Source organism: Chaetodon auriga, chromosome 11, assembly GCF_051107435.1.
Source record: "Chaetodon auriga isolate fChaAug3 chromosome 11, fChaAug3.hap1, whole genome shotgun sequence".
In the NCBI taxonomy this organism is placed as follows: Eukaryota; Metazoa; Chordata; class Actinopteri; order Chaetodontiformes; family Chaetodontidae; genus Chaetodon; species Chaetodon auriga.
The window spans coordinates 1372103-1399635 of record NC_135084.1 but is presented as its reverse complement, the minus strand read 5'-3'; the positions used below and the strand labels follow the sequence as shown (position 1 = coordinate 1399635).

The window sequence follows — 27533 nt, the reverse complement described above, 5'->3', positions numbered from 1 at the left end:
TCTGCGCAAATGGCTGGCCATGTTTGAAGTGTTTCCATCAGCGTACGGAACATGCATTCTGCAATGCTTGCATATCGTGGCCGTTCGATCCACGCTTTTTTTGCCAGCATCATCATAAGTGACGCGGAATCCGAAATGGTCCCACACACCTGACTTAAATGACGATGATGCATCCTCTATGTCCGGCCTAGGCGGCCCGCCTTCCTCACTTCCACTTGCCATGTTTGTACACGCTGCTCCTCCTTGCTTTGGTTTCGCTTCTTTGGCGAATGATAACCACGTGGTAACATACGGGCTACAATGCGCACGTCGAACGTCTGGTCACCAAAAAAACTTAAACCGTGGACACCGTACGGTTTACACATGCCCCGTGCCGTGAGAAGCAAAGCGTACGGTTCGGTTTGTCCACATAAACCCTACCATGCCTAATATTTATACACACCAACTGGCTGGTTTAACAGTTTCTGTTTGGTGGTCAGCTCAGCTGTGGTAGGTGAACCAGGTGAAAAAATGCTGCTACATACCTCACTCAACCAAGCAGACAGCTGACTTGCCTAAGTTCAAACCTGCTTGTGAAGCAAAGTGAAAAATATGTTATGTGGTGGGACGGTCTGGCCTCTCTCACCGCTACATCCATATTTTGTGCATTGTCAGTAACAAGCAATATCATGATGGCTGTTATTCTTCATGTTGAGCTCCCACACCAAAACAGGAGATTTCAAAACCTCAGCTATGTTGAGTGCAGTGTGTGATTGGAAAGGAAGCTGCATCTGTAGGACAAAACTTTCATTTCCCATTCGCTAGTCATAACATGAGCTGTGACTGTAATATAGCTCTGAGTGGCTTGTGAAGTCCACCCATCTGTTGTTACTGAGATGCACTCTCCTTCTTTGAGGCTGTGTGTCAGTTTAGCTTTTGTCTCTTGGTACAGAGCTGCTGTCACAGTGCAACTTGTGTGGCCTTGATGGAATTGTATAGTTCGCCTCCAGTGTGTTTACTACCTCCGAAATTCACTGTTTTCAGCCACAGAAAATGGCCTTAAGTCTTGGTCTCTATATTCACAGATGCATCTTGTTATTTCTTTAGCTCTTGGACTGTAATGGGGAAACATGGCCCCTGATGCTTCTTTCAGGCTCTTTTCACCTGGCTGAAATTTTTTCTCACAGTATGTTGTTGTGAGCTTTTATGGGTGGCGATGTGCCGAATGACTTCTCATGTTAGATGTGTTTCCTGTAATGTAGTTGACCGTCTTTTGGCAGTATTTACAAGTTGTCTTGCATTTGTCAGTGTCCTTCTCACCATTGTCAGTTCTTGAAATGGGAAAACAGAAATGTTGCCACTCAGTTCCAAAAGATGGAGCATTTTCAATCTCTTTTTGGTTTTTGGCATATTGATCCGTAATTTTCTTGTTGGGTTTATTTTTAGCTTTTTGACTAGCTCACAAAGGATGATGGGATGTCTGTTTGACTACTATGATTACACCCTCTGCTTATCAAACAAAAACGATATAATTTTGACAAGGAGACATAGTGAATATTAGGGATGCACAAAAAAAAATAGATTCTGTCTCAACCAATTCAGAATTGATTTACAGATTCCAAGAATCAATTAACATGTTTCAGTCTTGTGACAGTGCTGTTTTCCATTGTTTTCCTTACATGTTGTAACTCGCTAAACCTCATAAATGGTGCTAAGACGCTGTAACGGTTTCCACTCAAGCCCATCTCCCTGGCACGAGCAATAAGGAAGTGAAGTGTGTGTTATGAAGTGACTGGCATCAATAGAGTACTTTAGAGAAAAAACATCTACAACCTGCCCCGTTGGCAATGAAGGCAATCATTTGGACATACTTTTAACTTTATAATCTTTAAAGGAAGAATGAGCTTGACAAGACTAATACAATATGCAAGCAAAGGTAAAGTATTTTGGAAACACTGCAAACTTGAGGACTCACGTGATACGCCATCATCCAGAGATAGCTTTGGAACAACAACCCCCAGCAGCTGCAAACTTATGCAGCTTATCACACCAGCATGCAGCTGCTCTTATATAACAGGGCTCTACACTAACTTTTCCACTGGTAGCACTGGTGCGACCAACTTTCTCAGTTGGTCGCACCAGCACATGATTTGGTCGCACCCTTTTTTTGGGGGGGGGGGGGGGGTACAGCATGATGACTGTGCACGCTGATGAACAGTTGACATACCCTAGTTTCGTATGAAGTAAAGATTGACAGTGACTCGAGTTATGCTATTTGCAAAATATTTTAATGTTTATCTGCAACAAGCAGTGGCTGACAAAATAGGTCATCTCCTTTATATAATTTTAAAATAAAAACAAATAAAAACAAAGTATAACAACCGGCATGCTTGTGTTTACATGTACTCTGTTCACTTTTCATAAATTAACTTAACAGGAGCATAACTTAACTTATAACTAACATTATAACTTTAACATTACTTCACTCCCTGCAATTCAACTCAGAGGGGCCAGCTCGTGTAGTGGGGCCTCCTAACCCTCTTTCCCTGGGAGAACCACAGTTTAACATCCTGCCTGGCATCATAATCCATCAATTCTGGCCCCTCAACACTGATTCGGATGAGGTCCTCCACAGTATCAGTGTGCAGACTTGCCCTAACATCTGACTTGATTCTGTTCTGTGTTGAGAAGCCTCTCTCGCAGACTGCTGCAGATATTGGGAGCACCAACATGATCTTGACTAGGTGTAGGATATGCTGTAAAAAAATAAAAAAAAAAACCCCAAAAACAAATATACTGATCAAACCAACTGCCCATATCTGTGACAAGAAGATCATGTCATTTTTATATACAAAAAATAACAGAGTATACCGCATAGTCTGAGCAGTAGGGCTCTTTTGTCATCATGACTTCCCACAGTCCAAGATAGCTTTTTTCTTTGAATGATGTTTTTATTGTCATTTTCATCTCTCGGAACTCCTCTTTAGCCTGCTCTTTGTTGCATCCATTCCTGGTATGAAATGGAATAATGACAAGGAAAACAAGGTCCTTATCAACATAATTTTAGGCATAATGTCAACAGAAATATGACACATGTAGCACAAAAAAATTTACCTGTCCAGGACAGTGGAAAAGTGCTCTAGGAGAAACTCCACCTCTTCTACACCATAGTCCAAGAGCTCCAGCTTATCATCTGGCCAAGAGTCATGGTTGAAGACATTGAAACACCTCACTGCCTTGGCTGTTGGTGTATCCTTTATGTTCTCTTCTATCAGCAAAAGACAGACAGAAAAGAGTGAAAATACATACCTGTCAACAGTGCTGCAAACATGTCAGTGTACTTACGTATGATGTAAAGGTAAAATGCAACAACTCACCAAGTAGGCTGCTGAATCTGTTCTTCAGGTGTTTCACTGTAGACAGACAGGTCAGCTCAATGACTTTTTGCAGTCTGGGGGCACACTGGCTGATTGGTTGACCTTCTGCCATCTTTGCAGCTTCACCTCTAAGAAGGGTGACTTCCTGTGTAGCATAAAAAATTAAAACAATATGGACATTTTATTAACATGAAATAAATAGTAGATTTTATATATACAGTACATACTGTATGTGTACCTGATACTTAAACTCCTGTCTCCCAGTTTCTCCTCCTTTCTGTTGCCTCTTCATGGCTGCCAGGAACTCAGACAGCTTACCATCAGGTTTGGGTCTTGCTGCCATAGTTTCTATGGTAGCGAGGAGACTTTCAATGCCACTAACAGCCTGGGAAGACATAGTTGTTCTCTTACTTGCATATAAAAAACATATAAAGGGGAAGATGCAAAAAAATCTTTCACCCCCTGGCCCCCTTTTCTCTCTGTCTCCCTTACCTGGGGTAGGATTACATCGTTTCTCTGGAGCAGCAGACTGAATCGGCTGATGGAAGAGAAAAGGTCTGACAGGAAGTGGCAAAATGCCACAAATGTCCCATCCTCCATGGTGGCTTTAATCTGCAAATATATCAGTGTAGTTCTCATTCTCAACTCCCATACAACACCAAAGTTAAAAATGATTTCAATAATGAAATATTGTCCAACTGAAAACAGATAACACCAACCTTCTTTGCTCTGCCAGCTATGTCTGCATTGGCTGAGGCACCTGCCAGGTGGTCCATGTGCATATACACTGCTGTAAACTGTCCAGAGCTCTGGAGGTTGCCATCCTTCCCTGGTTTTAGGAATGTGCTCAAACTCCTGGACACATGGGGCAGCCACCTTGTGCCTTTTACTCCACTGGGTGCATTGACTGTGACTCCGATTTCAGCTCCCAAAGCTTTTAGCTCTCTCATTGATTTGGGGCTGAAGTGGTACGTTTTCCAGATGAGGTGGAGCAGGTCATATACTTGCCCAATCATACATATATCCTTTTGTACACTCAACAACCCCAGCTCCAATCTTTAGACAGAACGGGATATAAAATTATAATATAAAATGATTCAATTTGGAGAGTTTAAATGTATGTAAAATGTATGTAGGTTACATTACAACATACCTGTGTGGCATGCAGTGGAATGGGACAACAAAGGACCCAGCGTCAGCTTGGAGGAGAGATATCACGCCACCTTTGTGGCCCAGATTAACAGCCGCACCGTCTGCCCCCATGGCTACGTTTTCTCCAGCCAGTTCTCACATTTTGGACCAAGGTTAGCAAAGGCTTTCTTTGTTGCAGCATAAATGCCTTAAATGAAACAGGCACATATGTCTGTATGTATTTATTCATTAATATTACTTATTGATTTATTTATTTATTAAAATGTACAGACCAAATTCTAAATATAAGGCTACTATTATTTTTAGAGCATTTTTCATTATCATTATATATGGAAACACACACTACCTTCTGCATGGGCGTGTTCAATCTCAAGGTGGCCAATCAGGATATTGGACGGTCTTCCATTGTCAATAGTTCGGGCATAGACAATCTCACACTCTTTGGTGGAGACGTCGGTATCTCCATCTATCAGACATGATAAGTAGGGGGCGGAGGCAATTTTATTCCCGGTCTTTTCGCGGAGGTTGTCAGCTATCACTCCTATGAACTGGGCACATGCCTTGTCATTGGCGTAGGTTGCGTTCACATTCAGCCCGTTTTTTTTCATCAGTGCGATCTGGGACTTGAATTGTGTGAACGGGAGTTCCTTTTTGGCAATGTTGTAGGCAGTGTTAAACTTAATGGCCATTTCGTGCTCTTCTGTTGAGCGATTACTCTCATCCATCCGTTGAAAAAAAGTCGGGAGTGGCGCGGTGTTTCGGGTGATGCATTGGTCCCGACAGGTTTTGTGTTTTATGCTGTCGTTGTGTAACTTCACAGTTTCCAGCTTAAACTGTGTCGACCCCATAACAAATTTAGTGTTGCCTGCAACAGACGGGCCACACTGTCGACACCAGACACACACCATACTTCCCCCTTCGTACCGCAACCACGGGTACTGTGTCAGCCATTGTGGTTGAAAGCAGTACTTTTTTTTTTTTCACCTGCTGCTCGGCGGGTCCCTCCCTGACCTCCTCAACAACAGTAGGCCTACCGTCCGATTCGGCACCTTTTGCTGGCTCTACCTCACTATCAGTCTCCTTCTCTCTCTCCTTATTTGGTTTGTGGAAAAAATCAGCAATAGACCGCTTCCTTTTTAATAATAGCGAAACGCTAGTCTTGTTGTCTTGAACTTCTGTGCACTGTGCGCTGCGCGTGTACGCGACGGCTTACGTGCACGCGATGGCGCTGTCTCAACAGGAGAGAGAGCAGGTGGAGGCGGCTGACTAAACCAGTGAAAAAAAGGACGACTTTCAACCACAATGTCTAACACGGAGCAATACAACTGATGCGCTCGCACGAATGCGACCAGATGAAATTCTTACTCGCAAACCATGAAAAAAAGGTCGCATATGGGACCATTTTGGTCGCAGTCTCGAGCCCTGTATAACATCATTAGCTTCCAGCTTGAAGTGTTTAAGCTAACTAACAATAAAGACAATTAAGATGATAGTTCATTCAACTTTTAATGAACTTTGTAGCAACAAACAATTCTTTAAATGTAGCATAAAGTGCAGCTGAGTAAAATAAGGACAAGGCACTGGCCTAAAGAACACAAAAATAAATGCTTCATTTGTCTCTGGCATGAAACATAGCTACATTTTCAAGTATTAAATAGTACAAAGTCAAATGAGGTAGGCACCTGAAACTCAGACATTATCCACAAAAATTAAGTTTTGATCTCACTCAAATATAATAAAAGTGCATTTTGTGCTCAGTGCTCACAACTGTATTCAACTTTACTACACTCTGACTCTATATATCTACACAAGGCTCTTGATCATGGCTAGGAAAGTTAGCATTTCTACATGTGCTGGAAAAAGGCTTGCTCTCTTTTTTATGTGTGGTAAGGCTAATGAAATCGTGGTTGTTAATGTTAACATTTACAGCTATCAATATAAGTAAGTAGCTCAATGTTTACATTAATGTTAGTGGCTAACTAGCCAATTAGCTTAGCGAGACCACTGTCCCTCTTCTTCGTCAGAAGCTGAACCAGGCACTTTTCAGACACTCATGCATCGCCGTCGTACTGCTATGGAAGGCAAGTTCTGCCTTGCAGATTTTGTATTGCACATGCTTGTCTTTTGTTTTGTGAAAATGTCCCCAAACTTTACAGCTCCATTGCTACGATTTTGATAAACGACGTAGTCGTGACTAGTTGACTAATCGTGGCAGCCCTACAGCTGGGCAACTTGTATTGCACACATCAACCTCGTCACACAGAGAGCTTTTAAGGCTGCCGCCTATGTCATGACTGCTGGGGAGCAGTGTTGGAAATTAATTTTTTTTTTCCGCCGGCCACTGTGACTGGTGGATTCTAAATTCTACTAGCCACTCAAATTTTTCACCAGCCACCATTTTGCAAGTGTACTTGTGTAATTTGTAATTTGTCTTGGTTTAAAAAAAAAAATCCACACATCACATATAAAATATTTATTAAAATTCATTATGTTCATCCCTCATCTGCATCTGAATCAGAATCAGATTCTGGCACCGATTTTGTTTCCTGTCCCCTCCTGTTCTCCATGAAATCAGGCCACCTGGGTCTAATGTTGTCTTGGTGCCAAAGCTGGATGGCAGAGGTGGGGTCAAAGTCCTCAATTGAGGGGGTTGCCACCTGAACCATCATGAGGTCAGAGAGGATAGCTACAGCACGGCGTGACCTCCAGTCATTTTTCACAAGTTTCATCACATTAAATCCTCTCTTGCAGTCAGCAGTGGAAGCTGGAAGAGTGAGGGCAAGATCCACCAAACTGAGAAAGTCAGGGCACTGGTGGTGCAGCATTCAGTTTATCTCAGGCCACATTGTGGAATGGAGACTGTCATCCTTTTGATACAACCTGTTTTTCAAAATGGTCCACTGGTCAGGGATGAGATCAGTTGTCACTCCCAAGGACAGAAGTACTTGCTTGAAATGTCTTGTTAGTTCATCTACTTCTGCCTCCCCAAATTCTGATGAAAGATAAACAAATAATGCTATGAATGTTTAGTTACAGTACATGTCTCTGCAAAATAAGTAGATTATTTAAATGTTGACTGAGGCCAATACAGTGCCTTCAGAGTGTCCTGCATCAGGCCAGCACTTCAGATCCACCAACTTCGTTGCACGGAGAACACAGGAGCTCATGTCAGCAAATCGGTTCTGCAGGTTCTCACAGTCTGTCAAGTAGGCAAGCCTTTGCTGTCCACACAGAGCTTAAAGTTTTCTCACTGCACTCTGACTGGTCCATGCAGGCTGCCAGTTTTGGTCCAGGCCTGTGGCATATTGGTACATTTAATTCAAGACAGACATTACATGACAACTTAAAGTTTCATACAATGCATCTGTTTCTCACCTGGTTTTGTATTTTGCCAGCACTGACTGAGTAGAGGTGAGGCGGCCATGCACTTCAGCAAGTGTCACTGTTGAGGCCTGAAGTGTAAGAGAGAGGTTGCTCAAGTGGGTCGAGCAGTCATGCATGAATTTGGAGAACACCCATACAGCAGGATCCTTGCAGGTTTTGAAGAAGTGGCGTGCTTTGCTCTTCTGCACTGCGTTCACAGCTACAGCGTCTGGTGACTGAATCTGTGAAGAGAGCAATAGAGAATTGATTACAGTGACACGTTAATTTCATTCATTATTATCTGATATCATAATGAAGCCGATCTAACATTTTAATAACCTGACGCTGTTAAACAGCCTACCTGTTCTAGGTGCTGAATAAGACCCTGGTGGCCCCGTAAAAAATGGTCTAAGGCCCTCAACATATGAGTGACCCATCTCGTACCTCCAACCCTTGTGGGTATGAGTGGCATCTGGCCCCGAAGCCTAAAACTGCGTCTAAGGTTTGCTCTATTCAAAGCACTTTTGTGATAAAACACATGCAAGCCTGATAGTAGATCCTCTGTCTGGTTTGCCATAGCACAGCTCTTGACTGAGGCTTTGAAGGCAAGCTCCAGGCGATGGGCCATGCAGTGGATTCCCAAGACATGATTGCTGCTCTCTGCTCTCAGCCTGCTGATCACGCCTCTTCGCTCCCCTGTCATCACTGACGCTCCATCAGTCGCACATGCAACCAGCTTGTCCTGCCACTTGTCTTCTACACAGACTCCCCTCATCAGAGTAGTTATGGTGTCAGTGATACTCTCTGCATCTGCCTTTTCCACTGCCTGTATGCCAACAAAATGCACCTCCACCTTTCCTTGCTTACACAGATGAACATATAAGATTTCCTCTTCTGTCATATCTGTGTCTACTGACCCATCTGACATGATGGACAGGAAACTGGCTGCTTGTATGTCTGCTCTGAGGGAGTTCCTCTCAGCTTCAGCTATGTACTTTATAAACTCTTTGGCTTGCTTCCTGTTCACATAGGTGCTGCCCGTCTTTATTCCCTTTTTTTCATCCAATCTAAGGTCACATACAAAAATACATTATTAGATTGCGTCGTTTCATTCTCACACAAACTGTCATTACTAAATTATGTGAGCAAAGTTACTTCAGGAACACACACATTTGGCTAACTTGCACTGCGTCTACCATATGTGCCACACTATGCGACTTTTCAGTGTTACTGCAACATTAGCTAACGTGAGCTAACATGTTATAAAAACCGGTGAATAGTAAATACAAAACTTACTTGCAAAGCCATTCGTAGTCGCAGAAGGGTCTTCCTTTTTTACTGATAGCGTGTGCAGCTCTGAAAAGTATGTTCAACTTCTCATGCTGAGCTGTTTTCAGACTGGACAGTGCCCTTATTGCAGCAGTTTTCTCCGGAGCATGAATCATGCTTATCACCTCCTTGTGACATTTAGATGCTTCGTGGTCCTTGATAGCTTCTAACTGGAGATTTTTTGTGCCCACAATAAAGCTATTCGCCTTGCTGCCGGCCGGAGTGTGCTGTCGACAGTAGGAGCAAAACATTGACTGGCTGCTCTCGTCAAAATCGAGCCAGTCACGTAACTCCCCACCGTCGGCCCTTCTCCACCTTTCATTAAAATACTGTCTTTTAACTTTATGTTCATACGGCGTTGGTTTCTCTCGAAAGGGCTTGCTGGCATCAGCCACACGTTTTACGCCGGGGATGTAACGCCACATTTTGACTCAGTACAATCCGTGGATGTACAAAGAGAACAAACGGTCCAAATTTGCCACCATTGAAAATACAGTCTACGGCTTTCTTCTTCTACTAATAATGGCGTCTGCAGCAGACTAGCGGCAGCACAGGCGCATTGCTGCCCCCAATAGGTCAGCTGTATAACTCAACTGAATGCTCTCTGATTTAATATCTCCCGTCAAAATTGCAACCCGCCACAGTGGCTTGTGGGCTGATCAATTTCACCCACCACTTAATAAATTTACCCACATTTGGCCAGTGGCAGATGCTAATTTCCAATCCTGCTGGGGAGGATTTGGAAAATCACTGGATTTTTCCACTGCAGCGCCACTGCAAACCATGCTCTTGAGCAGAAGCAAAAACTTCTGGAGCTACCAGCCCATAAGCTGAAGACTGATGTGGCTACAAAATAGAATAGTGCGCTTGAGATGATAGAACGATTCCTCAAGCAACAGCCAGCCATTTGCATTTTAACTTCACAGGACAACTGAATTTATGAGCAGTGTCTACATGGCCTCTTGTGATAATGGTAACTGTTTTCCCAAATCCATGTCACAACTTTTCAACCATATGATTCGCCTACTTCTGATGTTAGGAAGTGTAATGCATCCAGTTTGTGTTGCTGTGTATTCCTGAGTTATGGTATGTGAAAGAACAGGAAGAGAGAGAAGTGTTTCAGATAGAGACCTCTGGCCAGAAGTATTTACTGTTTATTTTATTTGAGTATTTGACTCCATACATAAGTTTAGTTCACATTTTAAAAGTCAACCACTAGTTACAGCACTTTACAAGTAAATGTAACAGTTGTTTGCACTTTACAGTTAGCAGCCAGCTATTGTTTGTTTGATTTTGTTATTTGATGTATAAATTTATTTGAAGTTTTTCACTTTGCAATATGAAGTTCCAAATGAAGTTATAAATTGAAGGTTTGCACTTTGCAGTTTATCTTTACAATAATTTTATTTTCGAACTAAGCATTCATTTTACCACTATCTAGAACCACATCTGTGAATGTATTGAATTAAGAATTGATTTTGAATCAGGAAGCATATTTGTTTTGAATTGTGAATCATTTTGAATTGAATCATGACCCCAAGAATCAGAATCGAATCAAACTGTGACATTTCCTGAATCATGCACCTCTAGTAAATAACCATGTAACGTCACAGTAGATCGTGTCAATGTCCCACGATGCCATTGAGCCATATTTCAATCAGAATGTCCCAAGATTCTGTAAATCATTACATCCCTAATTTATAATAATCTGAGACAGAGGCAAAACTTTTTGTGAATGTTCATTGATGGTGTGCAAACACCTGGACGTATTACATTACAGTGCATTTTGTGGATGCTGGCTGCTTTGTTCTTGTTCAGTACTGAAAAAACTTCAAAAATTATTGTCTCCATTATTGACATGGACACAGAAAACATGGGAAAACAGGGTCTATAATCAGATATGTGACCGGAATTCCATTGGGGACACTGAAAGATGTGTGGAAAATGAAATGTAGGCCAAGCTGAAACAAGCACATAATTCAACAACGCTTTATGGGGCATTAGTTGGTTTATTTGTTTATTTTGTAATGTGTAAGGTGTGTAGATCTTTCAAAAGATGGTTACGTTGAAATAATTCACAAGTAATTTACAAATTAATTTCATTGTAATGTCTCCCTCTTATGGACATTATGCGCAACAATAGATATTTGAATGGTTCAAAATAGGGCTGTCAAAATTGCCCAAAAATGACGTTCAAATATTCCTTCTTAAAAAAAAAAAACATATAGGTTTGAACCCTTTGAATATTTATTTTTGTGCATTATGTCCATAAGGGGGAAAACCAATACAACAACAGACAGAACTACCACATATAGGTATATTTATTTTCACATAACACACGTCTTTTAAAAGTTTTCTAGATCTACACACACATTACAAAATAAACAAATAATGTCCTTTGTTCTGTACTGTAAAGCTTAATATAAAGACAGACTCACCCCCCTGTCTCTCTGCGCCATGGTCGGTGCTAACAACACACTATTATCTTGGAGCAAGTCAGCGTGATCAAATTAATGATTCCAAATTGAGATGTTATTCCATAGCCTAATTTTATACAGGTTATGTAATGTTTAGATTGCCTTAAATAAACAATTTCATAAAAATTTTCCATCAGTTGTCAGGATGTAAGACTGCAAGACTGAACACCACAGGAAATCATTCCTGTCTGTTGCCATCAAACTGTACAACTCCTCCCTCTCAATGGCCCTCATCTCAGTATATATATTTATTTAGTTATCTGTATATTTTGTTTAGTTATTTGTTGTGTGTGTGTGTGTGTGTGTGTGTGTATATATATATATATACACACACACACACATACATATTTTGTTTTTTATATGTATATATTTTTTTCTCTTTTAATTGCTTTAATTGCAATTACATGTTTACATGTTTACCTCTTCTCTTCTTTCTCTTCTATATCTTTGTCATCTCTTTCTTCTATTCTTTTCAGGAGCACTGTTACAAAAACAGTTTCCCCCGGGATCAATAAAGTATATCTGATTCTGATTCTGATTCTGTAAATTGAACAAAGTGTCCCGACTCCTGAAAGTTGGATTCAGTAACTGAAACAATAAAAGCATGCCTGGCTATTAGGCTAGGCTAATTGAAGTTTAACAGGATAGAACGGACATTCAGTGCTCCAAACAAACTGTGCTGTGATAAGCATGGAACAGTAATTATCTGTACCATGACATGAAGTGGGAAATAATTATCAAACCAAGGGGACCTGCAGTGCATGCATGAAGCTTCTGTCTCTCTACCATATTGATTATTCAATATCTATTCAGTAGCCTACACATTTGTTATGTTTTTGTTTAAATGAAATTAAGGCACACAGTTCCGAGTCATGTCAAAAAGAAGTTTTACTTGAGGAATAGTTTGCAATATAAATTAATTTGCTAAAATGGGAAGCTGCCACTTTCAGCCTGCTCACAGGGATTTCAAGCCTTTTGTTCTGCTGCATTTAGTGAGCTTGTAGTGGTCTGTGCAAAATGTGTGTTGAGATGTGTCTGTTTGGGTGGAGGAGTTCCTCATATCAGGCCATGTTCATTTGGGTGCATATTTTCATGATGTGACCTCAGGTTACTCGTGGTGGAATGGAAGGTTAACTGTAGCTTACATAGCTTTGTCTTGAGGTTCCACAATTTCGCTAAAGAAGTATTTCCAAATGGGGATTTTTAGATTGCTCGGAGTACAAATCCCTCTCTCTGCATCCGGGTTGGGCCGAGTTGGCTCTCTGACATATTTTCCATGTGGCTGTTTTGCTCCTTTCAGCTTGTCCTACATTACATTACATTTCATTGACAGCCATACTTTGAACCTATGTTGTTTTTTCAGAATTTCCGAACATCATTTCTGACCAATTTCGACAGCCCTAATGTGTTCTGTGAATAGTAGCCTGTCCTGTAATGTACGTTAATAATTTAAATGTAACACTGTTAATTCTTAGTTAAGGGGTAGGATGAAGCACCTCGAGCATTTTTTTGGCAGAAAACCTAAAGTACTCGTCTCCAGGTGAATTACCAGTTTATTTCAAACAATCCAGAACTAGTGATTGTTGGAACAGTGAAAGACGAACCAAGAAGGTCTTGCTGAGTTTTATTTTGTTTTGGTCCTGTTTGAATGAAATATTTTTTGCCATGATGTTTCAGTTAATCTATGGCAATTAGATAAAAAAAAAAGTCTCAGTTGCAGAAGGCAGACATGGAAAAGGACAGGAAAGGACAGAAGGACACCAAGCATGATATTAAAAAGTAATGATGAAGGAGCATTTGAATGTGACCGGTGAACAGATGGCAGCAGGTGGGTCAAATGACATAGAAGCTATTGAAGAAAAAAAAATGCTGCCAACAGATTTCTTTCCAAGTAGACTGCACAGTGCACATATTCAACCAGTCTACCTCTAATATGAAGTTAAGATTCTCTCTCCAATTTTAGTGTGATCTTATTTGCTAATGTTTCATTTTGATTAACTTTCTTGCTGTCCTTGTTTTTACACATTTAAATAAATGTCTATTAAATTGGTATCACATTTCTCCATAGATTTTATCTCATTAAAATGAGCCGTAGTTTGTAAATACCTAAAAAACTAATCCAGTTTGTGAACCCTCCAGACATGGTCACTGTTTTTGTAAAAAACATTAAAATAGCCTTATTAAACATACATCCAAATTCCAATTTGTAAAGCACACCTTCCAAATAATGGACACATACACAAAAAGAGATATATTTTCCTTATTTAATACAACAAAGGTGGTTTATTTCACATAAACTGAAAATTTAACATGTGCCAAAGTATGTGAACCCTTTTATTAGTAACTTGTGGCTCCACTTTTTGCAGCCATTACTTCAACCAGACGTCTTCTGTAGCCACTAATCAGTCTCTTGAATCTGCTTATGCTGATTTTTGCCCACTCCTCCTTGCAGAACTCAGCCAGTTGAGAGAGGTTGGAGGGACATCTGGTATGTACCAACTTCATCAGGTCACAACATTTCAATTGGATTAAGGTCTGGACTTTGACTGGGCCAATCCAGTGTACGAATCCTCTGTCTCTGAAGCAATTTCTTTGTAGTTTTGCTGGAATGCTTTGGGTCATTGCCTTTTTTGCATAATCCATTTTCATCCCAGCTTCAACTCCCTGACTGATGGCAGGAGATTCTGGTCAAGAATGTGTTGATATGCCTGAGAATTCATGGTTCCTTGTAGGGATACTATTGATTAATCATTAATCGATTAATTGCCGTTAAGAATTTAACCGATTAAAAATGTATTGACCAACAGTACCATTTCTCCGGAGCTCACATATATTAACTTTTATACCACAAAAGGGCGTACTTCACTTGTGCAGTTCAGAACTACTAGCGCAACAAAGGAAGAAGCGGTCAGGGCCGGGAAATGATGAGCCAATATCAAGCGAGCAAAACGTTATCCAGCATGGGGCCATTACGATTTAAAAGAAGACAATGCTCAATGTAAATATTGTGACACCGTCTTAAAATACAAATCCAGTACAACATCCATGTTGTACCACTTGAAAAGTCAGCACCCGACGGTTGCAGAACGGTTGCAAGTCGAAATTGGAACACCATCCTGTGTTAGCTAGAAGAGGCTGTAGTGATGCGCGCACAGAGGCAATAACTCAGAGGCTTTGTTTTATAGTAGAAAAGGACATGATGTCCTTAAACGTGGTGGACGGTGAGGGATTTTGTGAGCTACTGAACTACATTGAACCCGGCTATCGCATTCCCTCAAGAGGTACAATTACTAGCCACGTTGAGAAGCGGTTCAACGAGATGAAAGGCGAACTTGAGGTGCAGTTACTTTCAGCCGACAAGGTGGCTGAAACGACTGACTGTTGGACTGCGCTACATGACAGTTACATGCCACAACATTGACGAAGACTGGCATTTAAAATCAGCTGTCCTGCTAACCCAGGCAATGCCAAGACACACTGCAGACAATATAGTGGAAAAGTTGAAAGAGGCTATGCGGACATGGGGGCTAGCTGGTCCATGACAGCGTAAAAAATATTGTGGCAGCAAACGATCCCACTTGTGCTAACTGGCATTCTGTTCCATGTTTTGCGCACACTTTACAGTTAGCCATTAATGATGGATTTGCCAGCTATATGCATCGGGTCATTGCCGCAGCTGGGAAGCTGTCCGATTAAATTTTTTGTGCTTCCTGATTTAATGGTTCACATAAGTAATGTGGCGCTGGAATTGTTGCAATAAAACATAAACTGTGTTTTGTATCTTATTAATGATTAATCAATTATTGATTGTTAACGTGTTCAACTATCAGTTAAGGGAAATGCTTAAATTTTCCAGCCCTAATTCCTTGGATAATATGGAGTCGTCCAGGTCCAGAAGCAGAAAAGCAGCCCCAGACCTTCACATTTCCACCACCATTCTTCACTGTTGGGAGGAGGTTCTTTTCTTCATATGCAGTGTTGGCTTTTCTCCAAATATGGTGGTTTTGATTGTGACCAAATAATTCTATTTTGGACTTGTCTGTCCAGAGAATGGACTACCAGAAGGCCTCTGGTTTGTCCAAGTGCTCTCTGGCAAACTTGAAACAGGCAGCTTTGTTCTTTTTTGAAGAGGCAATGTGTGGGTTGGCCTTTACCTGATTTATTATTTTTCTGGTGCGTCTGGATGATAGTTTTAATGGGCGTCCACTTCTAGGCAGAGTTGCTGTCATGTTGAAGGCCCTCCATTTGTAAATTATTTGTCTTATAGTGGATGGATGGAGCTGGAATCTTTTGGAGATGGTCTTATAGCCCACCCCCAGACTGATGGGCTGTCAGTACCCTCTTCTTCATGTCCTTGGATATCTCTTTTGCTCTCGGCATTGTTGATTTGTATGGGACCACAGCGGTTTGGTTGTTTCCTCCCTCTTTTAATTAGTGCAGGCCAAACCCTTTCCCAAGGATGTCTCATTTCATTGATGTGTTTCACCAGAGTGTGTTACCTGCTTGACTTAACCAATTAAGCTGGAGGTTCACTTGCTTTTGCACATACACTAATTCCATGTTTCATGTAGTTTTTGGCCTACTTAAACAAGTCCCACTAAACACATGCAATTGATAAACATATATCTGACATTTCATACATAAAAACTCAAGCAGCACTGTATGTCTAAAATTTTTAGGAAGCTATCCAATTCTGACTTTGATTAAATTGAGCGGTAAGAAGTAATACCAATTTTATACCAACGCTTAAACCTCTCCCCAATGCTGGCTTGAAATTGGAGTCAAAAGCAACCCATCTCAGCAGTCTAGACTAGTCTTTCACGTAGTGGTGATTTTCTATACATTCCTTAAACCAGATTCTTTAGTCCATTGATTTTGAACTATTAGAATGCTGCTCATACAAAGTTCTGCAATCCAACACAGATTCCAGATTCCAGATTCCCAAGTCTTTCCACTTTGCTATGTACTGCCTAATAGTAGTTTGTTAAACAACCCCCCCCCCCCCCCCCCCCTTCTTTTAGTCTGAACAAAATGCAAGTTGGACTAAGAAATTATGAGTGTACTTTTGTGAATAACACATTTTAAGACAAATTTTGTGACACTTCAAATTTAATTATTTCTTTCTTCTCAGTTGACCTCTGGATAATAATTACTTGCCTATTTTCTTGTCTTAAAACAAAAGAAACAACATACGTGATATATAGTGCAGTTTTTCACTTTATACAAAGATTTTAAAAAAAAAATGTGTTAACTGCATTTAATTAAAAGTGATTACATTTGATAAATTGTTTTATTGATTGACATTCAGCCTTTTTTGTCAGCTTCTTTTCTCATGTCCTTGTTGCTGTAGTATCAATGTCTGTCGAAATCTGAAAGCTGAAATCTGACTTTAGACAACTGCACAGAAATATTTCGTATGTCTTGCACTACATCAAAGTGACAAAGTGCATTTGATGGTCAGGGACAAAGCAGCATGTTTTGGGGGGGGGGGGGGGGGGGGGGGGGGGGGTGTTGAACTTTCAGCCTACTTAGTGTTTGCATACAGTAAGTCCAATGTTGTATTGTCTCTGATGTGGCATTCAACTTACTGGGGGAAGGTGGGGAGAGTGGATCACAGGGAAACATGATTGAAGTCACCAGAAGTGAAGAGGAGGGCTTGGGTTGCGATTTCTGCAGTTGTGAGACCACAGTATGTACAAGCTGGCATTCTGCTGGTGCATTGGCCGACAGGATGTACACAGTTACCGCGATGACGTGCAAGAACTCCCTCGGAAGATAATATGGCCAAATGCTAATGGCTAATACCACAATGTCTCCCATGCAGCGCTGCTCTTTTACACTGATGCACCCTGAGTTACACCATCTGTTGTTCGCAAACATCGCTATGCCCCCACCTTTCCTCCTAACACTCTCCTTTGCTTTCCTGTCAGCTCTCGGCAGTTGAAAATTTTCCGACATTAACAGGCAAGTCCGTTAGTTGCATTTCAGTGAAACACATGCGGTTGCACTCCTGGTAATCCCTCTGTAGTCTGATTAGCGCCGTTAGCTCTTCCGTCTTATTTGGGAGAGATTTCACGTTCCCCATAATAAGAGACGATATGGATGGTTTGCACTCTTCTCACTTCGCCCCAGCTCTGCACCCCCTCCTCCTTTTCCTTTTTACCTTGGAGTTCTCCGATCTTTCCATTGGGAGCATGCTTGTCTAACGCTATCAGCTGTTCCTGTGCTTAATCTGGGGTTTCATGGTGGTGTGGTTTCAAGAGAGCACTATTAGCTGTTCATAAAGATAAACAACACTTCTGCACCCATTGTCATGGTGACCTGCTACGATAAAAGTTGCAAGTGCCAGGAATATGAGAAGTAATCTGTTCAGCAAAATGTCCATTGCAACTTGCAAAAAATGATATGGATGTAAAGTTTACACACAGAAAAACGCGACCACATCACTAGAAATAACAAAAATGTTTAGACGTTTACTGGCACTACTGCAAGCTACTGGAACAGGCTGCCACTAGTGCAGCGCTATCTCAAAGTCCAGATTCAGTCTCATGCCAAATCAAATCAAACTCATCTTGATGGCAGTGTGGAGGACAAATAAAAACATCAATACATTTTTATGCAACCAAACATGCTCAGATACATCAGGTAGTAAGGACTCGAGTTGCACTTAAGTCGCACACAGAGAGACTTCAGACTTGACTTGTACTCATGCTCAAAAGACTTCAGACTCGACTCGGACTCGTGTTTTGGGACTCGTGAACAATCATTATCATATCAATTTTCATTTTCCTTTCTTTTCTTTTTTTTCTCTCTGAAATGTCTCACGAGCTTAATGTCATTCCCTCCTTTTTGACATGGTAATCATGGTAACTATATTACGCATTGGGTGTGCGGCTCGCAGCACCACGCGTTACTACCTCAGATGACAGTACGGCGACTGACACAGTGGCAGCTGCTGCTTTGCGCTTTGTAATTACATTTGGTTATAAAAACTGAGCGCTGACTGCAAAGTCTGCGGTACCAAGATTAAGGACGCTGGATCAACCACATCAAATTTTATCAGGCACCTGAAAACTCACCCGGATAAGTCACATTAGCGCATATGGACGATTAGCAAACATGTTTAACTCAGCATCAGCTATGTTTAACTTAGCTTGCTAGCAGCTTTGTAACTGAATATTTGAATAGATGAGTGAATGTTAGTTTGCTTGTCACGCTTATTTGTATGGAGCGGCGTTAACATGATGTTTATTGGGTAACGTTATTCATCTATGTTCCTACAGCGCCTGAGCCTGCACAATAGGGGGCAAGATATATTGTAACTGTATGTTCATGTTGGAAGAATACAGTCTCCTTTAAAGGAAATCATTCATTGTGTTTTCTTCATATTGCATTGCAGTACCCTGTTTAAAGTGATCATATAACAAACAACTAATCAGCACTGATACTTTATGCTAATAGATAAAGGAGGGATAATAATACAGTAGATGCTTTGAATTTCTTAGATATAGCTCTGCAGTATTCTTAGTAGACCAAATAGCAGCAGATGATAGAAGGCTCATTAAAACAAGAAGAGACATGAGAGATTTATTTTTTAGAGACTTGAGACTTGACTTGGACTCGTGACCAAAGACTTGAGACTTGACCAAGTCTCACCCCACAAAGACTTGAGACTTGACTTGGACTCGTGACCAAAGACTTGAGACTTGACTTGGACTTGCAAAAAAATGACTTGTGAACATCTCCGCCTGCAACGTGGAACAACATGCAGAGCCATTTAAAGCTTTCCTCATTTTTATCCATAGGGCAATTTAAATCTTTAACTGTATCATGTTCCTGTTTTACTTGATTAATGGTTTTTACATTTTTACTGTTTTTATTCATTGTTGTTGCTTTTATTTATTTTATTTTATTTTATTTCAAATGGGTTTTTTTATGGATTTTATTGGTTTTTCTTCTTGTGCACTTTTATGCAAGTTTTATGGAATTTTCTCTTTGGCTTTTTCCATGTCTAAGTGCTTTTGTTTTTATTGTTTTACTCGGCTACATTGTAAATTAGGTCTGTACCGCAATGTATTTCCGAGTTAAAATAAAGGTTGAATGAATTAAATAAATGTTGAATGAATGTTTTGAAGCTGTTTGCTGGAAATAGCTTTTAGGAAAAGATTCTTGCCTCTATTTCCCTCTGTTTCAGTCCCTTTCAGAATGCGCTGTTTCTGGTGTCTGTAGCTTTAAATGCAAATGAGCTGCTGCTCATTTTTACTCCTCACCCATAAACTGTTATCGTGATAACGGGGAGAGCGTAAACTCATGTGGTACTACCCTTGTGAAAGTAGCAAACATGGCAGCAATGAACAGACAGAGTTCTTCAGTAGTTCACCTGTACATGTTCGAACCTGAATGGGATCCTGAAAAATAGGATCCTACAGAACCTCAGACTCAGAGAATTCAACAGGATGCTTCTGAGTAGTTAGTCAAAAAATGTCTTTTTTTTTTTTTCTGGGAAATTAGATATTTTAACCTGTTCAATCCAAGCACCCCCTGTACAGGGGGCAGTGTGAGTTGCACGCAGTTCAGATGGTCAGTGCTCGCGCACCAATCCAAACTTGCAGCATACCAGAATGACGGGGAGAAACTCAGCTAAAAGCCCCTACCAAGCATTGCCACCCAAACGAAATATAATTCATACCCCAAGATATTATATGGGCATGTAATGAAAACATGACAAAAGTATCAACTTTAGTGCATCTGCTGATTTCACCACATCACGCAAACCATACAAGCCTGGTATCATACACTGAACAAAAATATGAACACAACACTTTTGTTTTGGCTCCCATTTTTCATGAGCAAAGATCTAAAACATTTTCTATATACACATCAAGACCATTTCTCTAAAATATTGTTCACAAATCGTCTGAATCTGTGTTAGTGGACACTTCTCCTTTGTCGAGATAATCCATCCCACCTCACAGGTGTGGCATATCAAGATGCTGATTAGACAGCATGATTATTGCACAGGTGTGCCTTAGGCTGGCCACAATGAAAGACCACTCGAAAATGTGCAGTTTTGCTTTATTGGGGAAGTTTGGGGGGTCAGAAAACCAGTCCGTATCTGGTGTGACCACCATTTGCTCACACAGTGCAACACATCTCCTTCGCATAGAGTTGATCAGGTTGTTGATGTGGCTTGTGGAATGTTGGTCCACTCCTCTTCAATGGCTGTGCGAAGTTGCTGGATATTGGCAGAAACTGGAACACACTGTCGTATATGCCGATCCAGAGCATCCCAAACATGCTCAATGGGTGACATGTCCGGTGAGTATGCTATTCATGCAAGAACTGGGATGTTTTCAGCTTCCAGGAATTGCGGACAGATCCTTGCAACATGGGGCTGTGCATTATCATGCTGCAACATGAGGTGATGGTCGTGGATGAATGGCACAACAATGGGCCTCAGGATTTCATCACCGTATCTCTGTGCATTCACAGTGCCGTCAATAAAATGGCCTGTGTTCGTTGTCCATAACATACGCCTGCCCATACCATAACACCACCGCCACCATGGACCACTCGATCCCCAATGTTGACATCAGCAAACTGCTCACCCACACGATGCCACACACGCTGTCTGCCATCTGCCCTGAACAGTGAAAACCGGGATTCATCCATGAAGAGAACACCTCTCCAACTTGCCAGATGCCATCGAATGTGAGCATTTGCCCACTCAAGTGTTTACGATGATGAACTGCAGTCAGGTCAAGACTCTGACGAGGACGACGAGCATGCGGATGAGCTTCCCAGAGACGGTTTCTGTCAGTTTGTTCAGAAATTCTTTAGTTATGCAAACCCGATTGTTGCAGCAGCTGTCCAGGTGGGTGGTCTCAGACGATCTTGGAGGTGAACATGCTGGATGTGGAGGTCCTGGGCTGGTGTGGTTACACGTGGTCTGCGGTTGTGAGGCCAGTTGGTTGTACTGCCAAATTGTCTGGAACGCCTTTGGAGACGGCTTATGGTAGAGAAATGAATGTTCAATTCATGGGCAACAGCTCTGGTGGACATTCCTGCAGTCAGCATGCCAATTGCATGCTCCCTCAAAACTTGCAACATTTGTGCTGTGTGTTTAAACTGAACATTTTAGAGTGGCCTTTTATTGTGGCCAGCCTAAGGCGCACCTGTGTAATAATCATGCTGTCTAATCAGCATCTTGATATGCCACACCTGTGAGATGGGCTTGATTATCTTGGCAAAGGAGAAGTGCTCACTAACACAGATTTAGACAGATTTGTGAACAATATTTGAACGAAATGGTTTTTTTTGTGTGTATAGAAAATGTTTTAGATCTTTGAGTTCAGTTCATGAAAAATGGGAGCCAAAACAAAAGTGTTGTGTTTATATTTTTGTTCAGAGTATGAAAGCGGAAAGTCCGAAGGTCCTGATTATTTACATAAAGAGGAGGGGGTTTCTAGAGTAGGGGGAGTGCTCTTCATGTGATATACTATCTCTGGGGTTACTTCCTTCTTGATCATCATTGGTGTTTGAATGGTGAACTTGGGTGCTGCTCCTCAATGCGTTTGACTAGTTTCAACGCTCCTTCTCATTTACACATGAATGGGCAGAGTGCACACAGAGGACGCTGATGACCAGCACTACTGGCCATTCACCCCAGGCTGACAAAAAGTAGCTAGCGAGAGCACACACATTCAAATCTAAAATGTGGGTGCTATTATTGGTTGCAAATACTGGTATGCAAGGTTTCTTATTTCTGTAGCTTTATACATGCATGAATCATCATCTTTTTGTTTGTTTGTATAGGTGCACATGTGAAAAGTGTGCAACAGTGCAGTCAGAGCCTGAGAACATATGCTGCCAGGATGTGCCACAGGTCACATTATCTTTACCTACACTTATAATCACAGTGTATGATTGCAGATAACATGCCACTGCAGATACTCACCTTACGTTATTCATAATAGGTTACAAGATGCCTGCAGCAGCTGGATGAAAGGCCTGCATGCACGATCAACCATTCAGGTTTAGAACCTGTTTGTCTAAATGTGTTCTCGCTGCACAACACATACAACATTTACAGGGCTGACTACAGCTATGGGAGATAGAGCCATGAGTTTTATGTATAATAACCTACTTAACTTCAATGTTCATACACCATAATAAACTAAATATAGTCAGCCAATGCTACAAATTCAGATCGTAATTTTTCTTAAGGATATATATAAAGTTTTTCTTATCCTTCCAAATACAGTATATTACACATTTTTTCACAGGAAACATTTTACAGATATACAATAAAAATGTATTGACTGCAGTCATGAATATTTGTACATGGAAATACAGTGAAGGATTCACTGAATCCAAATTAGAAAAACGTGAATACAGACGTTGACATTATAGAACCTGTTGACTAATGTTCAATTTTCCTCAGACGTTACAGGCATTTAGCTTAAAGGAGTTTTGTGAGCTGGTGCTGGGGTTTCCTTGGGCGGAAGATGCGTGCAGTCATGCCATCATGCGTCGTATTTTGGATACTTGGGGAGTTTCCTGACGCCCAGGGAAGACACGGAGGCTTGAAACCCCCCCCCATTGAATCTTGACACGTAGCTGGTGATGACCTCCTCCTGTTTATCTTCAGAATCTCAGCTCTGTGTGATGATGGGTTGACAAAGACCTCCATTATCATGTCCATCAAATCATCAATATACCCTATGCAATACACACACACACACACACACACAAAGAGAATCACTAGTATCATTTACTAGATAATTCAACAGCTTAATATAGTATCTATAGTTAATATATAGTTAATATAGTGACATCTTGCACTTTGAATTTTGTAGTTTCTCAGGTATTCAAGTGTGTTTTTTGGTTTATTTATTGTGTGAAAGTACAGAGTTGCGGTACTTTGTGTCATGTACAATATAAATGTTTATTTTTTGAGTGGGAAAAAATAGAATAAATAAACTTCAAGAGAAGAAACTCATTGCACAGAATGGTTGGCTTGGGGTGTAAATTGTGCGCTGATGTAGCAGCCTCAACCATACACTCGTTTTGACCTGGGCTATGCTTAAGTAAGCGTAAGTAAGTGGCACGGTGTAACACTGTCGCCTCACAACTAGAAGGTCCCGGGTTCGATTCTCGCTGTGCGCGCTGGGGGCATGTCCTCCTCGAGGAAAGGGCCTTTCTGTGTGGAGTTTGCATGTTCTCCCCGTGTGCACCTAGGGTATCCTCCATAAAAATACCCCCACTAAAAACATGCAATCACCACCTGACCAATGGTGATGAAAAGAACTGGGCACGCCCAGTTGGATGGCAGCCCACTGCTCCTGGTCTGCCACGGAGGAAGGAAGGTTAAAGGCGGAGGACAAATTTCACCAGTGCATGGCGTGTGTGTGTGTGCATGTGGATGTATCTGTGTGACAAATAAAAGGGGATTGTCCCTCTGATTCTTCTTTTTCTTCTTAAGTATTCCAGTTTTGAAAACTTTTCCAAATGCATTATCTTCACAAATTCCTGAAGCTTACACCTGACAGAGGGTCTCTGTATATATCGCTTGTCCTTTAGAAAAAGTCTCCTGTTTAATCCTGCCTCGTATTGACCAAGGTTGGAGAAGCAGGTTTTTGTACCTGTAGGTGGGACGACCTCATGTCATGGAAGATTTCAATGGCCTGGACAAAAGGGAGAAATTTTGGTCACATGCTATTTGATTATTGACCCTATTTTACCCATGTTTTTGTGTCTATGTGATTAATGGAGACAACAGCTTTTGAAATTGGTCCAGTATTGGCCGTGGGGGTTCTAGTTGGCAGCTGCAAAATGGACTGCCAGGTGGTCCCTCCAGGCTTTTGTGCACCATAATTGTACCTGCACTAAAAGTGTTTATTTTTTGCACTGTTAGATTGTTATTGTAAGCGTCTGACAACATTATGGAAAGGATCCCTACAGAAACAGACTATATCGCTTTTGCCAAAGCCACCAGACATCATTTACACAAACAGTAATTTTACCATCATAAAACACACTTCATTGAAACTTGACAGAAACAAACAAAAAAAACTCTCCCAAACCTTCTTGATTCATCTTTCACTTTTCCAATAATCCTCACTAACTGGTTTGGTTAAAATAAAGTCTTAAATTCTTGGACAGATGTTCTGCAGCGCCATGAAAAGTTCACCTAGTGTTAATAATGTAGGTCGATTTAACTTAATTCCACCACAGTACACACAACGAAGAAAACAAACCAGGTAACTGTGCCAGTGGTCCCAGAGAGTTCCTGGAACAAATGTCCAGCTGCTTGTTAGCTGAAATGCCGCATTTCAAGCAGCTGGACCAGTAGAAACTCGGCAAGAAGTTGCTAGTGACCAGCACAGCAGCAACACACAAAAATGTGCTAGGCAGACAAGGACAAACAAGCAGCCTGTAGGCAGAGAGCAGCAGCTCTAGCCGCTTAAGATGACTATCTATGCAGAAAATCAATAACTTTCTCCCCAGGCTGCCCCAAGTATCTTTTTCTTCAAAACTCAAGTAAAAAAGGACAAGACCTTTTTTTCCCTTCATTTAATGTTGAAAGTCTGTGTTTTGGTCAAAGTATATAAAACTTGTTTTTGTTATCTAAAATCATCAGAATTAAGAGCTATTGTCCAATTGAAGGAATAGCGTTTTACACTTTCTTTTCTGTGTCTCCTCCCTCTCCTCTTTCTGTATCTCTCTCTTGCAGGGGTCTTCCAGATCAGAAGGTTTTCAGATCTGCAATGTTTTCCACGTGAGACTGATATACCTTTCTCAACATGCATGCGTGCGTGCGTGTGTGCGTGCGTGTGTGTGGAGTCCAATAGTCCATTTCTTTGGGTTTTTGGTAGATTATTTCTTTAACAGAAAACATTCTCAAAATTGAAGTGCAGAACAGCTTTTTGTCGTACGCTACTCTTCTTTATTCCTCTCCCTTGTCTGTCCTCCTCCTCTAGGTGTCTTTTTCTGGGATGTCCAGGCTAGGTGACCTGAGGGGGTCCAGCCCCGAAGCCCAGGCCACCAGCACAGACACACACAAGCATTTACAGATGGACACATCCACATGTCGAGTCATCTGTACAGCTGCTGGAAAGAGAGAACTGACCAAGCAGCAAGCAGACTGAACTTTGGACCTGAAATTCAGGCTCCAACTGGTCTGCAGAGAGATCATCTTTGTTGGTGTCTGCCAACTGTCATTTCTCCCTCTTCAATTTCCAGATATTTGACATTCCATTCATAAAATAACAATCTATCCTTCCTTCGGTCCCTCTTTCCATTCAGTCATCAGAGAGTGTTTTTGCACAGCAGAGCTAGAAGTGGAAAGCAGGTAATGGATGATGCTGGCCATGGTCACCTAGTGTAAATGGCTATTCCTCAGCACAGCTCAGTGTCAGTATCTGCTGCTCAATCTTCCGCCTCCACTCCCTCCTCCTCTCACTCCTACTCCACCTCTCTTCTCTCCTTCCCTGTTCACCACTGTTGCTTGCTTCCCAGTCCTGCCTGTCTCCTCCAACACCATGGTAGGTGCAGGCTTGGCCATGTGGAAACTAATGAGAGGTGTCCGCCAGCTGGAGCTTCACCGCCTCATCCTGGCACTTATCATATTCTGCTTGCTGTCCATGGCCTTCCTAGCTTACTATGTCTCCAACAGCCCCAAAATCAAGGAGGCACCCCCTTTACCCTTCAGTGACTGTGGTGGAGGAGGGGGGATATCACCTGGAGCAAGTACTGGGGCTGCCGGAGGAGGACCAGGTGTCCAGAGAGCACCACTTTTCCTTCCCGCACGTCAGGGCCGACTACGACAGGTGAAAGTGGTGGACAATTCCAGGACACAGCCTGTAGTTCTGGTGTTTGTAGAGAGCATCTACTCCCAACTGGGCCAGGAGATTGTAGCCATATTAGAGTCTAGCCGCTTCCACTACCGAACAGAGATTGCTCCTGGTAAAGGTGACATGCCCACATTGACGGAGCATAACCGTGGACGCTACACACTGATTATCTATGAAAATGTGCTGAAATATGTCAATCTGGATGCATGGAACCGTGACTTGTTGGACAAGTACTGTGCTGAGTATGGAGTAGGTGTCATTGGCTTCTTCAAAGCTAATGAAAACTCTCTTCTCAGTGCACAGCTCAAAGGTTTCCCCCTGTTTCTCCACTCACACCTGGGACTCAGGGACTACCGTATCAACCCCAATGCTCCTTTGCTCTACATCACGAAGCCCAACCAGGTTGAACAGGGCTCTTTACCAGGAGATGACTGGACCATTTTCCAGTCCAACCACTCTACCTATGAACCAGTGCTTCTGGCCAGCACCAAGTCCTCTGAGGTACTGGCACATTTTGGAGCCAGCCCCCTCCGGGCCCTCCATGCCACAGTGGTCCAGGACTTGGGGCTCCACGATGGCATTCAGAGAGTTCTTTTTGGGAATAATCTCAACTACTGGCTTCACAAGCTAGTGTTTGTAGATGCCATTGCCTATCTGACAGGGAAGAGACTGTGCTTGTCCTTGGACCGCCACATCCTGGTGGATGTGGATGATATATTTGTTGGCAAGGAGGGAACCCGTATGAAGGTGTCAGATGTCGAGGTGGGTGAGCCTTGTCGTCCATAGTTACACAAGCAACAACAAATGATCGAATATTAACTTTAGCTGCCTCTCACATTGCCTAGTGGTTGATTGTGAGACACTGACATGCATTCATATTCATGTTAAGAGGGGTTCAGATTGCTTGCCAAGGAAGTTCTTGTGCTATACATTGAAAAGTAATTAAAGGATCAGATTGCATTTTTTGTATACGTTTTGGATACCAATGTGCACCGATTATT

At 41.7% G+C, this 27533-nt stretch overlaps 1 protein-coding gene across 2 annotated transcripts in view; it reads left to right on the top strand.

Moving 5' to 3' along the window:
• Nucleotides 1-27533, top strand: part of ndst2a (N-deacetylase/N-sulfotransferase (heparan glucosaminyl) 2a) — a 49123-nt gene that overhangs the window by 5272 nt on the left and 16318 nt on the right. For both annotated transcript variants that reach the window (XM_076742584.1, XM_076742585.1), the window contains exons 2-3: nt 25413-25457; nt 25660-27294. In XM_076742584.1, the coding sequence (XP_076598699.1) occupies nt 26221-27294 (1074 nt within the window). In that variant the 5' untranslated portion in view covers nt 25413-25457; nt 25660-26220. The remainder of the gene's footprint in view (nt 1-25412; nt 25458-25659; nt 27295-27533) is intronic.